Here is a 12649-nt window from a genome sequence, read left to right as displayed (position 1 = left end):
CGCTGTTGACAGAAAACACGAGGCCTGGGAGATCTGCTTAACTCCAGTGCATGTCCAAAGCTCGCCTTCAAATGTATGAGCGTGCCAGTTGATTTGATTCTGTAATCAACAAGAAATAGAAGCAAAGAAACCGCAGTTAAATCTATAAATGATAGCCGATCGGCTAAGTGCCGATGACATATCATTTATCTTTGAGCCGACGTCATATATGCATCGATCGGCAGTCATTAATAAATAAGGAAGGACTGAATTTACTCGATCGGCTGTAGATATTACCAATATATAATCTTTATATCGATATATACTTAAATCAAGTGATTGGGATAGATCGGTCGCCATGCCGAGACAGTATAAATCACTTAGATCGAAATATATATTAATAATGAGACTATATACGTTCATAACATAGCCGATCAGATAGATCTAGCATGTATCGGCTAATACTCCGATACCACTCTATGTTAAGATATTAAAGCAAGTATAATATACTAGACAAAAGCATAATATACTTAAATGCAGCAAGATCTTAACGTAAAGGGCAGATTTAACATGTCAATCAAGCATATAGGATAAAAAGTAGTTAAATCAGGTAAGATTGGCTGAAACTCCGATACTACCCTAATTAGCAACCAAGAAGCGGGCTAGAGATTGAGATTCTAATCACGACTCATAAGATCAAACTTAACTGATGCAGCTATAAGTATGAAAAGAAGGACAATATCTAGACAATCAAGCCATTGGATGTGTCATAGAGTGGTAGATATCCTATATAATCTAAGTCAACATCAGTATTTAACCTAATCGGCTACTTTCTATTGACGGATGTTAGCCGATTGTAGGTTGGATATCGATATTGCCAAGGATTATGTAGGATATATGATAACTCAACGAATTACATCAACAAGATTAGAGTGTCATAAAGATGGAAGCACTAATCCCGAGAACGCAAGCCGCCATAACAAGTTTTACCTCTTGTTGAAGATCGAAACTGATGCAGCTCAACCCGAAAGCAAGAACTCGTCGAAATAAAACTAAAGCAAAAAAGGGTGGCGATGCGCCGAGATTGTATTGAACATGTGTGTTTAAAAGTTACATAGGGCTCGGGCCTATTTATACCCGAAAATTACAAGATATGTCCATAACGGACACGACTACTATCTCTAACAAACTCTAAGATACCATAAGTCTTTGCGGCAGACTTTTGCCCAAGCATATCTCTAAGGAAATTACCTAAAACATCCTAATTAATAGATACAATTGCCTTCTCAGGACTCTATCCATGTGCGGCAATCACCTTGAAACACCTCAACTCAACCCGACGTCATACACCAAGTTGCATTGTCGAAATCGGCTGCATCGGCTTACCTAGCCCGACTCAGACCCAGCCGATCCTAATCGTAGCCGATCTGGACTCCAACCGATTCCTGCCTTGTTTCCGAACTCGATCTCCGCCTCCGACTTTGCTTCGATCTAATCTTCTTTCCCGATGCCGATATTACCAAAATTTGGTTGTTAACAATCGCTACGGTCGTCGCTGTGGGTGTCGTCATCATCGTCCCTCGTGCGGCAGTGGGGAGAAGCGAACGAGAGGAAGTTGACGATAGACACGGAGTTCATGCGGCACGATGTTGCGTGGAAAGGTGCATGATGGCGATGGAGCGGGCGGTGCAACGACTGGCAAGGATGCGGGTGACGGCCGAACACGGGCAAGACACGAAGAAGATATTTTTCAGCGGTTAGGGAGATTTTTCTTCATAGACATTCTCTCGAGCAGGTGATGTGTGTGGAGAAAAGTGAGGGAGGGAGAGAGAATATGTTGGGAGGAAGAAGAGTTGGCAGCTGGCATGTAGGGTCCACGTGGGTCCCACTCGCCACGTCAACCAAAACCGGCCACTATACTGCCAAATGACCAAAATTAATACAGTACTGTAAGTTAGGGGATGTATTATATCTGGTACTTCCTCCGTTTTATATTATAAGACTTTCTAGCATTGCCCACATTGATATATATGTTAATGAATCTAGATATATATATGTGTGTTTAGATTCATTAATATATATATATATATATATATGTGTGTGTGTGTGTATGTGTGTGTGTGAATAATGCTAGAAAGTCTTGTAACCTGAAACGGAGGGAGTATTGTGGTTTGGGGACAAATTTCAGACTGAGCGACAAATTAAGGGACCTAAATTGAACTTATTCCAAAGAAAAACCGTAGTAATACCCAAGCAGTCCCAGCATACTGTCATTGCTTTTCACGAGTCCCCAAGCACGAACCTAGTCTCCTGCGTCTACGTGGTCCATAACTATAGATGGCCATAAGGCCCGAGACCCGACGGCCTGGCCCACGGCACGACGTTTTAGCCCGACCCAAGCACGGCACGGCCCGACGGGGGTCAGGCCCATGCCGGTCCGGCCGATGGGGGTCGGGGCCATGCCTGCCCCGCCCGACTGCTGGGCCGTGCCTGGCCCCCACTCCCCACTGGCACGTTGGGCCGGCTCGGCAACCAGGTCCAACACACAAAGAATAGGGAGTAAAATAGACAGCATATGCCATGGTCGAAAGAATAGGGACATAAAATAGACTTAATTTAGTTATATATATGTCAGCCCAAAGAAGAGGGACGGAAAATAGACTTGTTTTAGCTATACATATGTAACAACCAAAAATGAGGGAGGGACCGTGCCGGCCTGATGGCTGGTGGGCCGTGTCTGGGCCGTGCCGTGCCGGGCGGGCCTTATGGCCATCTATATCCATGACCTAAACAATTGTCCAAACAAAAAGGGAATAAGTTCATCGGAGGTCCCTCAACTTAACAGTGAGATTTTTTAAGGTCCCTCAACCACAAAACCAGAAATGTTCACCCCTAAACTCACTCAAACCGTTCACCCGAGGTCCCTTGGCAGTATACGTGGGTGGTTTCGCTGACGTGGTATCCTAGTCAGCAAATTTTTTTAATAAAAATACTTGGGGCCCACATGCCAGTTGCACATCTTTTTTTCTTTTCTTTTCTTTTCTTCTCCTTCTCTTCTCTTTTCTCTCTTCTCTCCCTTCTTCAGTGTGAGTGAGGCCGGCAGAGCGGCGATGGGCGGGCGGCAGGTCGCGCGACACAGCAGGCGAAAGGCGGTAGGCGAGCGCGGCCGGCAGGCGAGCGGGCGAGCAGAGAGGAAGGAAGTGGAGGAGGAGGAGGAATGGCACGGGGAGGAGGAGGAATGGCTCGACGGCTGCAGTCGGCGGGCGTGCGGCCGGAGCCATTCCGACTGCGGGCGAGCTCGGCCAAAGAGAGCGAGCGGCAGCAGGCGGCCGGAGCCATTCCGACTACGGGTGAGCTCGGCCACAGAGAGTGAGCGGCAGCAGGCGGCGGCGCGCGGCCAGAGCAGGCAGAGGGGCGGCGTTGGTGGCGGCAGTCGGCGACCGCAGAGGGCGAGCGGCGGCGTGCGGCCGGAGCAAGCGGAGGGGCGGCGTCGGCGGTTGCAGGCAGTGGAAAGCGGTGGACGCGCACGGCCGCAGAGGGCGAGCGGCAGCGGGTGACGGCGTGCGGCTGCAGCAGGCGGGGTGCGCGGCGGCGCAGATGGGGAGCGGCAGCAGCGCGCGGCTGGAGGCAGGCGGAGGGGCGGCGTCGGCGGGCGAGCGGCGGAGGGCGGAGCAGGCGGGCGGAGCAGCAGCGGGAGAGGAGAGAGAGGGGGCCGAGCCGGCCGAGCTTCACTCGCGAGCTCGTCGGTGGCAATGGCGTCCCTCTGCGCGCTCCCCTGCTGCTATTGTTGCTGATGTTGATGCGGCTTCCTCCGCCGCCTCTCCGCCCGTGCCATCATCTCGGGCAGCTCCACGGCGCGGTCCCACACCCACAGCGACGACGTCCGCAGCGCCCTCCCTCCGAGCGGCGGCGGTGACCTTGTCTCCCTCCGCGTTCGCCCGTCGCCGCCTGCCTGCTCCGCTCTCCGCCGCTCGCCCGCCGACGCCGATGCTCCGTAGCCGCGCTCGCCTGCCGCTGCGCCTGCCTCCAGCCGTGCGCCGCTGCCGCTCCCCATCTGCGGCAAAGGAAAAGGTGATTGAGAAGAGATTGCTGAATAGGATTGTTGGCCCCACATTTTTTGTGTCACTTACATGTGGGCTCCACATATTTATTTTTTTATTTTTTGTTGACTAGGATGCCACATCAGTAAAACCGGGCAAAAATACTGCCGAGGGATCTCAGGTGAATGGTTTAAGTGAGTTTAGGGGTAAACATTTCTGGTTTTATGGTTTAGGGACCTTAACAAATCTCGCTGTTAAGTTGAGGGACCTGCGGTGAACTTATTCTAACAAAAAAAAATCCCAGCGTATTAACTGGCCTCCGACTCTTGCCTCGGCCTCGACCGACTCTCCCGTCTCCTCGCGAGTTCACCCGCCCGCCGCCTGCGGCGATCTCCATCCAGCGAGCAGCGGGCGCCGGCGCCGGCGTACCGCTGCTTCCGCCGCATCCTCTATCTCTGGTGAGCGTCCATCCTCTTCGCCATCCCTCCCTGCCAACACCTTTTTCTTTTTCTCGAATTCGCGTTAACCCTAGCTTCTCTGCTAGATCTGGAGGCGTTTCTCTTTGCCTTAACCTTGTTATCACTAGTACTAATAACAGTTTGTTTGTTCCTGAAGAGGATTTGGGGTTTCAACTGAACTCCCCCATGTCGCACTTTAGATCCGCCCCTGCGTGATTGTATAGTCACATGGTGCTTGGGCTCCGGTTTTTAATCTCTGCTATATGTTGATGCTCATGCAACCTATAGGATTCTATAATTGCATTATTTTGATTCTTTGAAGTTATATAGAATTGTATGTAGATACGACGAGTCAGTTCTAAGATTACTGGCTAGACTTGGCTGAACTGGTTCTTTGTGAACTTTAGTGGTTGCATATATGCTTGTTGATATTGTCTATGCTGCTATGAGTGACAAGGCCTATCCAATCATGTCTTATCTCATCCTCTAATCTGATTACCCCTAAATTTGGGTCTATACTGTATGTGTGCGTTGTACTTACCAAGAACTTTTGTTTTGTAAGTTTTTCCTGCATGAAAAAAATATTCCCTAACTGTACAATGCATTTCTGCGCAAGTATTCATGCTCTTTTCAGTCATTCATATTCATTAGATTTTGAAAAGTACTGATGTTTCTTTGCTTTTGTTTTCAGGAGATGCCTCACTATGATGATCATTATGGAAGCACACGCTTGTATGTTGGTAGACTGTCTTCGCGCACTCGTTCTCGTGACCTAGAATATCTTTTCGGCAGATATGGAAGGTAAGAATAGAACAATGGGCATTAAGAGAGCTTATTTCTCTGAAGTATAATGGATTTTTCTGGTAAAATTATGATAAGTCACTTTCATTTGGTGTAAGTGTAAAACACTAGTGCTGCGCTAACGCTTGCTTAACAGTTGACATTACAACTTGTTGGTACGTTCAAATTTCACCAAACAAATCAAGCTGTTTCCTATTAAAATTGTGACCTTTCCAAAATGTGGGTGCAAATCTTCGGTTGTGCTCAGCATAGGCCAGTAAAGCACCATATCCTTCCTACCCTTTCCCATTGGCCAGCTCATGGCAGGTCTTGGGTTCAGTGGTACCATACCGTCTCTTTTCAGCTACTTTGTGGACAGAGTTCCTTCAAGCCATTCAGTGTGACATTTTCTGTTATTTCTTTAAGTATGCTGTAGAAGTTTGACCCCCCAGGTCTTGTGTGTTTGACTTGAATGATCTTGTTGAAGGTTTTTCGGTTTTTTACACAACCCGGGAGGTCTGTGGTGGTCTGGTGGAAGGGGTGCCCTTGGTGGAATTGGTGGCCATTCTTTTTTCTCCAGAATTGGTGGTCATTCTTCCAAAGTTTGTCGAGGACTTTGGTGAAGGGTGCCCTTGGTGTAATGTTATTGACTGTTTTAGTGGAAGTTGCAAGTCGGTGATGCATTTGAGTACTTGAGTCATGATGGCTTACTGTTTGGCAACCATTGGTGCAGAATACGTGAAGTGGAGTTGAAGCGCGACTACGCGTTTATTGTATGTGAATACTTCCCTCATTTTTTTATTGCGTAACTTCTCTCTTTTTAAGTTCTTATGAGGTGTATTTTGTTCACATATGAGTCCTATATTTTGCGACATCTATTTTACCAAACAGGAATTCAGTGATCCCCGTGATGCTGATGAAGCGCGGTATAACCTAGATGGCAGGGATGTTGATGGAAGCCGCATTCTTGTTGAGTTTGCTAAAGGAGTAAGCAGTTCTTTGGTTGCATTCCTAAGCACATCCTGATACTAATTTATTTTCTTCCTTCATGTCATGCTGCTGCTGAATTGATTATCTGTACTTTTGTTGGCTCTGATGTTCTTTTCAAAAAATTGTGCATGCAGGTTCCACGTGGTGCTGCTGGTGGTTCACGTGAATATATGGGGAGAGGACCTCCTCCAGGAACAGGTCGCTGTTTTAACTGTGGGATTGATGGTCACTGGGCAAGAGACTGCAAGGCTGGTGACTGGAAGAACAAATGTTACCGTTGTGGAGAAAGAGGTCACATAGAAAGAAACTGCCAAAACAGTCCAAGAAATCTCAGGTATTGATTGATACCGTTGGTCAGATACACTGTAGCACTCTGTTCTAAGGTACTATGTTTGAATTACTCAAGACTTCTCCAATACGTACTTGGTTTTCCAGGCGAGAGAGAAGTTATTCGCGCTCCCCATCGCCACGCCGTGGACGTGGTCATGGTCGTAGTCGTAGCTATAGCCGGAGCCGGAGCAGGAGTTACAGGTATGCTTCAAAAGCCACCTGCTCAAATTATTACTCTCCATGCTGTCTGTTCAAATCGCAGATATGCTATTGTTGACCTGGTACTTGTTTTCCCTTGGCCTGATTGTTTTACAATCTTTTTGTTACTATCAGCCGATCTAGGTCCAGATCCCTATCTGGATCTCCCAGGGGACGCAGAGATCGTGATGATAGGAGATCAAGGAGTCTTAGCTACAGCAGAAGTCCCAGGCGATCCATCTCCCGAGCAGCAAATGGAAAGGAGCGCAGCCCCAGCCCGAATGGTAGGCGGAGTCCAAGGAGTCCACAGGATCGGGTAAGCCCACCACCCAAGGATAATGATGAGCGCAATGGTGACAGCCCCCGGGGCAGGGAGAACAGCAGGAGCCCATCTGACGGCTATCGTAGCCCTGTGGCTGCCAATGGGCGCAGCCCAAGCCCAAGGAACAATGGAAGCCCTAGTCCAATGGACAACAATAGCCGAAGCCCAAGGGACAACGGCAGCCCGAGCCCTAGGGATGGAAATGGTGATGGTGGTAGCCGTGGCGGCTCACGCTCGCCCAGAGCAAGCGAGTCCCCTGAAGCTTGAAATTTAATCCCAGTCTCTGGCGTTCATCTTGTGGATGGTCATGCTATGGTTGTAATAGTTATATTTCCGGTTTAAGACGAGATCAAGGAGTCTTAACACCTGAAAGGATTTGGTGCCCTTGGGGCTATGCTATATTGCTATTGGTGTGTAATGGATCGATGAACTTTCTATTAGCCTGCATTGTTTTTGCGGTCTGGTATCACCCTGAGATTGCAACTTTTGTTGCTTTGGTCGCTGAACAACGTTGACGACAGTTCTCTTTCATCTTTGTTGCTAAATGTTGCTGGTGTAGCGCTCAGAAGCTGCCTTGAAGTTTGCATATCATGTTACCTCGTGGCAACGCATGCGTGCATCCATGTTAACAGACACATTTTTTTCTCGTGTTTCTGTTCTTTTACACGAAATGAGAGTGTGGTTATCTATTGGTGAGAAACAAGCCTGGAATCTATCCCTACACAATATCGCCGGGAGCCAGAGTATCCCGTCAACTTCATTGGCCCAGTATCCTATTGGGGAATAATCCCGTCTGCGGAGCAGCATATTTTAGGGCGTTTCAGAAAAGAAAAGGTTCATCCTACACGCTGCTAATACAAAACATTATCCCCTTAAGAACATTAAACACTCCCCTGAAAAATACTGAGCATTATGATGCGAATTGATAATTTACTATCGATCAAGCAAATCATTCTCCGTGGGCCTCGATGTTGTCGCGTTTCACGGATTCTTAACTCAGACGGGTGTCACATCTCTTATAAGTCTATTACTACTCAATAAGAATATCATAATCTACCAAATAAGAATGCCAGGCATGTATGATTGTTCGTAACAAAGCATAGCAAAAGGCTCGGCTCGCAATCATGTGACCTCGGTTTCTAAGCCCTCCTTGTTCCAATCAGCTGGGCCATTAGTAGTCTAGTACACATCAATTAGTTAGTAGTACACGATTGCTCATCGACCGAGCCCTCTTATTCTTCTTAATTACTTGGGATAATGAAGTGCCAAATTGGGGGCACTGCACCATCAACTCCTTGAAAAACAAATCTGCATCGAGCCGCCCTGTCGCTTTCTCTCGCAAACTCCTCACAGAGTTACCAGTGATAAGTATCATCCTCGGTGCTTCGTATCGACTGTGAATTAAAACTGTGCTTTCTCTGGTTTTTATTATTGGCACTTGATCCTGATGACATCATCTGCTTACCACACTGCCTAGTGTTTCTTCTGAATTTGTTCCTCTGAACTTACGCAGCAGCTTCAGTGGAAAAGGGTGCGTGGCGTGCGTTGCGTCGCCGTGGTCCGTGGAGGACTGGACGGGGACGACTCATTTCCTCGTGGAAGTCCAGAGTTTACGGTCTTACGGACCAAGCGCTCACTGTGGATATCAAATCGATCGTTTTCACTGTGGAAGAAAGGAGGATGTTGTGCTTCGCTTCCACCTGAAATCTTACGTTATGACCGTTTCGTTTCTATGGTTAAATAGGAGCCACGAGTCAATAACAATCAGTGGGTAACTTTCAGTAAAGCGTCAGTTTGTTTTTACTTAACACGTCAGTTCTCCATCCACTTTTGCCGTTCCCTTCTTTAACCTAAAAGGCGTTATACTTGATGCTGTTGTTACTACTTTGGTCACGACTCACGACTTACCAACCTTTTTCAGGGTATTCTCAACTCCAATAAAAACGGCGAAAACTACACGTTGAAGTACTAGCAGGGCAACGAATCGCTCACGACACCCTGCACAACCCGACGGAAAGGTTATTCCACGGCACGAGTCACGCTCACGCGACACGCAGCATCACGCCAGGTTCTCAACCCGCTGTGGACACACGGGCGCATACGCGACCGGTCAATCAAACGACACCAACGCGCGCGTCCGCACCAAAGCAGTCGCGCGGCAAACGGACGGCGTATCACCGGGGAGTGAAAACGGTCGGAATGGTAGCATCTCCTTAAAAAATGACCCTCTCGATCGATTAGTAATTAATTATACTTATCATTTAAACTATTTAGTATTGATGTAAAAAAATAAAAGAAATAAAAAATTATAAATAGCTAAAAAGATACAATCAAATATGACATCTCTTATACGGAAACGATGTTCGGTTGATCGGATATTTCCACGAACATTTTTACCCATAACCCACCAGCTAAACACCGGGGGATCGGCCGGCCCCCAACCCAACCCGACGGACCGCACCGCGTCCGGCTTCGTCCGCCTCCGTCGGTCCGTCCCCATCGCCCACCCCGGAAATCCACGCACCACACCCAGTACACCACTAGCATCTCTTCCCCCCCCCCCCCCCCCCCCCCCTGACACGCGTGAGCCCGTGACCCCCCCGCGTCGCCAATCAGTTTCTCGGTTGGTGCGTGGCGTGGCTGCCGCATGTGCCGTTTGACCGTTGAAAACGCCCTCCCCCGCCGTCCGATCGCCACGGGCTCCCCCCATCCTCGCCGTCCGCTGTACCCGCCGACGAAACGCATGCGCGAAAACGGGTACAGGGTGGTGCAGAGTCTACGGGGGCTTCGCTGCCTTTCTTGCCACCTTCCTTCCTCATCCGGACCGAGGACTCCGTGCTCGATCGGGGAGAGAGCCACTAGCAGCAGCAGCGATCACAAATTGTGCCAATTCACAAACCGCCGCCCCCTTCCCTTTTTAATAGCTGCCTTCGCCTCTCGTCTCCTCTCCCTCATCGCCTTGCTGTCTCTGCGAATCGAGAGAGAGTCAGATAAGGTCGTTAATTAGGTTGGTCAATTCGGCTGCTTGCGGCGAGAGAAGAGGAGGAGGGATTAGGGATGGACGGGGCGCCGGTGGCGGAGTTCAGGCCGACGATGACGCACGGCGGCCGGTACCTGCTCTACGACATCTTCGGGAACAAGTTCGAGGTGACGAACAAGTACCAGCCGCCCATCATGCCCATTGGCCGCGGCGCCTACGGGATCGTCTGGTACGCACACGCCGATTCCTCTTTTCCCTGCCTGCCATAGATTTCTTGCCATGTTAATCGATCCTTCGTCAGTTCCTTTTGGTTGATTGATACGCGTCGATGAGTGGTTGAGAGGATGGAGTAATTGGGACCAATTACTAATCCCCTGTTTTTAGAGCAGGGATGATTAATTTGATTCTGCAGCTGAGCTGAGCAGGTTTTTAGTTAGTTATTATCAGCGTAGTGGTTGACTGGTTGGCATGTCTATTCGGAGTACTTTTTGGTGCTTTGTTTTTCTAATTTCTCTTCTGAATTCCGTGTGCTGGTGCCTACAGCTCCGTGATGAACTTTGAGACGAGGGAGATGGTGGCGATAAAGAAGATCGCCAACGCGTTCAACAACGACATGGACGCCAAGCGCACGCTCCGGGAGATCAAGCTCCTCAGGCACCTCGACCACGAGAACGTAAGCTCCTATTAGGCTATAACTAGTAGTGGAACTGAAGACTACGTGGTTAATTACGCAGCGGCGTGTACCTGAATTTGGTAATCTGTCACTAACTGCTACAACAACACGCAGATCATAGGCATCAGGGATGTGATCCCGCCGCCGATCCCTCAGGCGTTCAACGACGTCTACATCGCCACGGAGCTCATGGACACCGACCTCCATCACATCATCCGCTCCAACCAAGAACTGTCAGAAGAGCACTGCCAGGTGAGTGAACTGTGAGCGAATGATTTTTTTTTCATATATCGATCAATCACACAATCGATCGATAGCTGCAGAAACATCAATTCGATCTTCCTCATGTCACGTATGTATGATTGCGGCCGTGTTGTTGCAGTATTTCCTGTACCAGATCCTGCGGGGGCTCAAGTACATCCACTCAGCGAACGTGATCCACCGCGACCTGAAGCCGAGCAACCTGCTGCTGAACGCCAACTGCGACCTCAAGATCTGCGACTTCGGGCTGGCGCGGCCGTCGTCGGAGAGCGACATGATGACGGAGTACGTGGTCACCCGGTGGTACCGCGCGCCGGAGCTGCTGCTCAACTCCACCGACTACTCCGCCGCCATCGACGTCTGGTCCGTCGGCTGCATCTTCATGGAGCTCATCAACCGCCAGCCGCTCTTCCCCGGCAGGGACCACATGCACCAGATGCGCCTCATCACCGAGGTGAGTGAATTAATCAGCGTAGACACTCACACGCTGAATTATGCTACCTGTTCTTGGGTCTCATCGTGTTGGGTCCATGATCAGGTGATCGGGACGCCGACGGACGACGAGCTGGGGTTCATACGGAACGAGGACGCGAGGAAGTACATGAGGCACCTGCCGCAGTACCCGCGCCGGACGTTCGCGAGCATGTTCCCGCGGGTGCAGCCCGCCGCGCTCGACCTCATCGAGAGGATGCTCACCTTCAACCCGCTGCAGAGAATCACAGGTGCGTGCAGAGGGCTAACCCAACTCGTGCTTGCTGCTCTGCTTCTAAACTACTAAAATTAGTACCCAAAATTACAAGTACTAATTTACTAGCTGAGTGTGTTCTGTGTACAGTACCCTGTTCAGTATGCTACTGCATGTGTGCTAGTATAGTACTAGTATTTTCTATCGCACTGCTTCTTTGACTGGCGTATATAGCCGCCGGTGTTTGACCCATCCCCAACTATTTTTATGTTTACTTGCCGTGAACAGTCGGTCTCTTGATCTCGTCACTTTAAAGGGAACCCGTCTTTTAGCTGTCTTTGGGGCTACCAACGATTTTGCATGTTGCTCAAGTGACGATAAAAGACTGTGTTACTTTACTGTGTAGTAGTGCAGAAGTAGAATAGGTAGCACGTTTGCAGCCTCTGTCGGTTAGAGTTCAGTAGACCTTAGTTTTGAAACACTAGACAATAGCAGAGTGGTTTAGAAGGATGACAGAAGATTTGTGCTTAAGAACTATATCTCACTGACATCGTTCTTGACATGCAGTTGAGGAGGCGCTCGATCATCCTTACCTAGAGAGATTGCACGACATCGCCGATGAGCCCATCTGCCTGGAGCCCTTCTCCTTCGACTTCGAGCAGAAGGCTCTAAACGAGGACCAAATGAAGCAGCTGATCTTCAACGAAGCGATCGAGATGAACCCAAACTTCCGGTATTAGATTGAATCACCATGGAAATGAGATCCCGTCTATACCTGCTTTGTACATATGATCAAGATTGAGAGCCGGGTAGACTGAACATTGCATTTGTTTGTTTGTTGATGTTCGAAACCCACATTCTCTGCAAGTTGTGGCTGCTTTGTATGATATATGGTACTATGTTCGAATAAAAGGGTTTGGAACTTTGGATTATGATATTATACTTTGCGAGCA

The 12649-nt window shown here is 49.0% G+C and overlaps 2 protein-coding genes across 3 annotated transcripts; both read left to right on the top strand.

Annotated features, from left to right (window-relative positions):
* Window positions 1-4319: 4319 nt before the first annotated feature.
* Window positions 4320-7580, top strand: LOC127767451 (serine/arginine-rich splicing factor RS2Z32-like). The gene is made up of 7 exons (XM_052292796.1): window positions 4320-4477; window positions 5169-5278; window positions 5991-6030; window positions 6149-6244; window positions 6382-6581; window positions 6683-6778; window positions 6911-7580. The coding sequence occupies exons 2-7, from the start codon at window positions 5172-5174 to the stop codon at window positions 7362-7364; spliced, it is 993 nt and encodes a 330-aa protein (XP_052148756.1). The 5' UTR covers window positions 4320-4477; window positions 5169-5171; the 3' UTR covers window positions 7365-7580.
* A 2336-nt stretch (window positions 7581-9916) lies between these two features.
* On the top strand, window positions 9917-12649 carry LOC127767449 (mitogen-activated protein kinase 5). 2 transcript variants are annotated; one of them, XM_052292794.1, is made up of 6 exons: window positions 9924-10306; window positions 10621-10750; window positions 10865-11002; window positions 11133-11465; window positions 11550-11733; window positions 12264-12649. In XM_052292794.1, exons 1-6 carry the CDS (start codon window positions 10155-10157, stop codon window positions 12434-12436), a joined length of 1110 nt encoding a protein of 369 aa, XP_052148754.1. In that variant the 5' UTR covers window positions 9924-10154; the 3' UTR covers window positions 12437-12649. The 2 variants fall into 2 exon arrangements, with proteins under 2 accessions (XP_052148753.1, XP_052148754.1); XM_052292793.1 differs by having other exon boundaries at window positions 9917-10306; window positions 11133-11733.

The sequence above is a fragment of the Oryza glaberrima genome, chromosome 3, assembly GCF_000147395.1.
Source record: "Oryza glaberrima chromosome 3, OglaRS2, whole genome shotgun sequence".
Lineage (NCBI taxonomy): Eukaryota > Viridiplantae > Streptophyta > Magnoliopsida > Poales > Poaceae > Oryza > Oryza glaberrima.
This window is presented reverse-complemented; position numbering and strand designations above follow the sequence as displayed.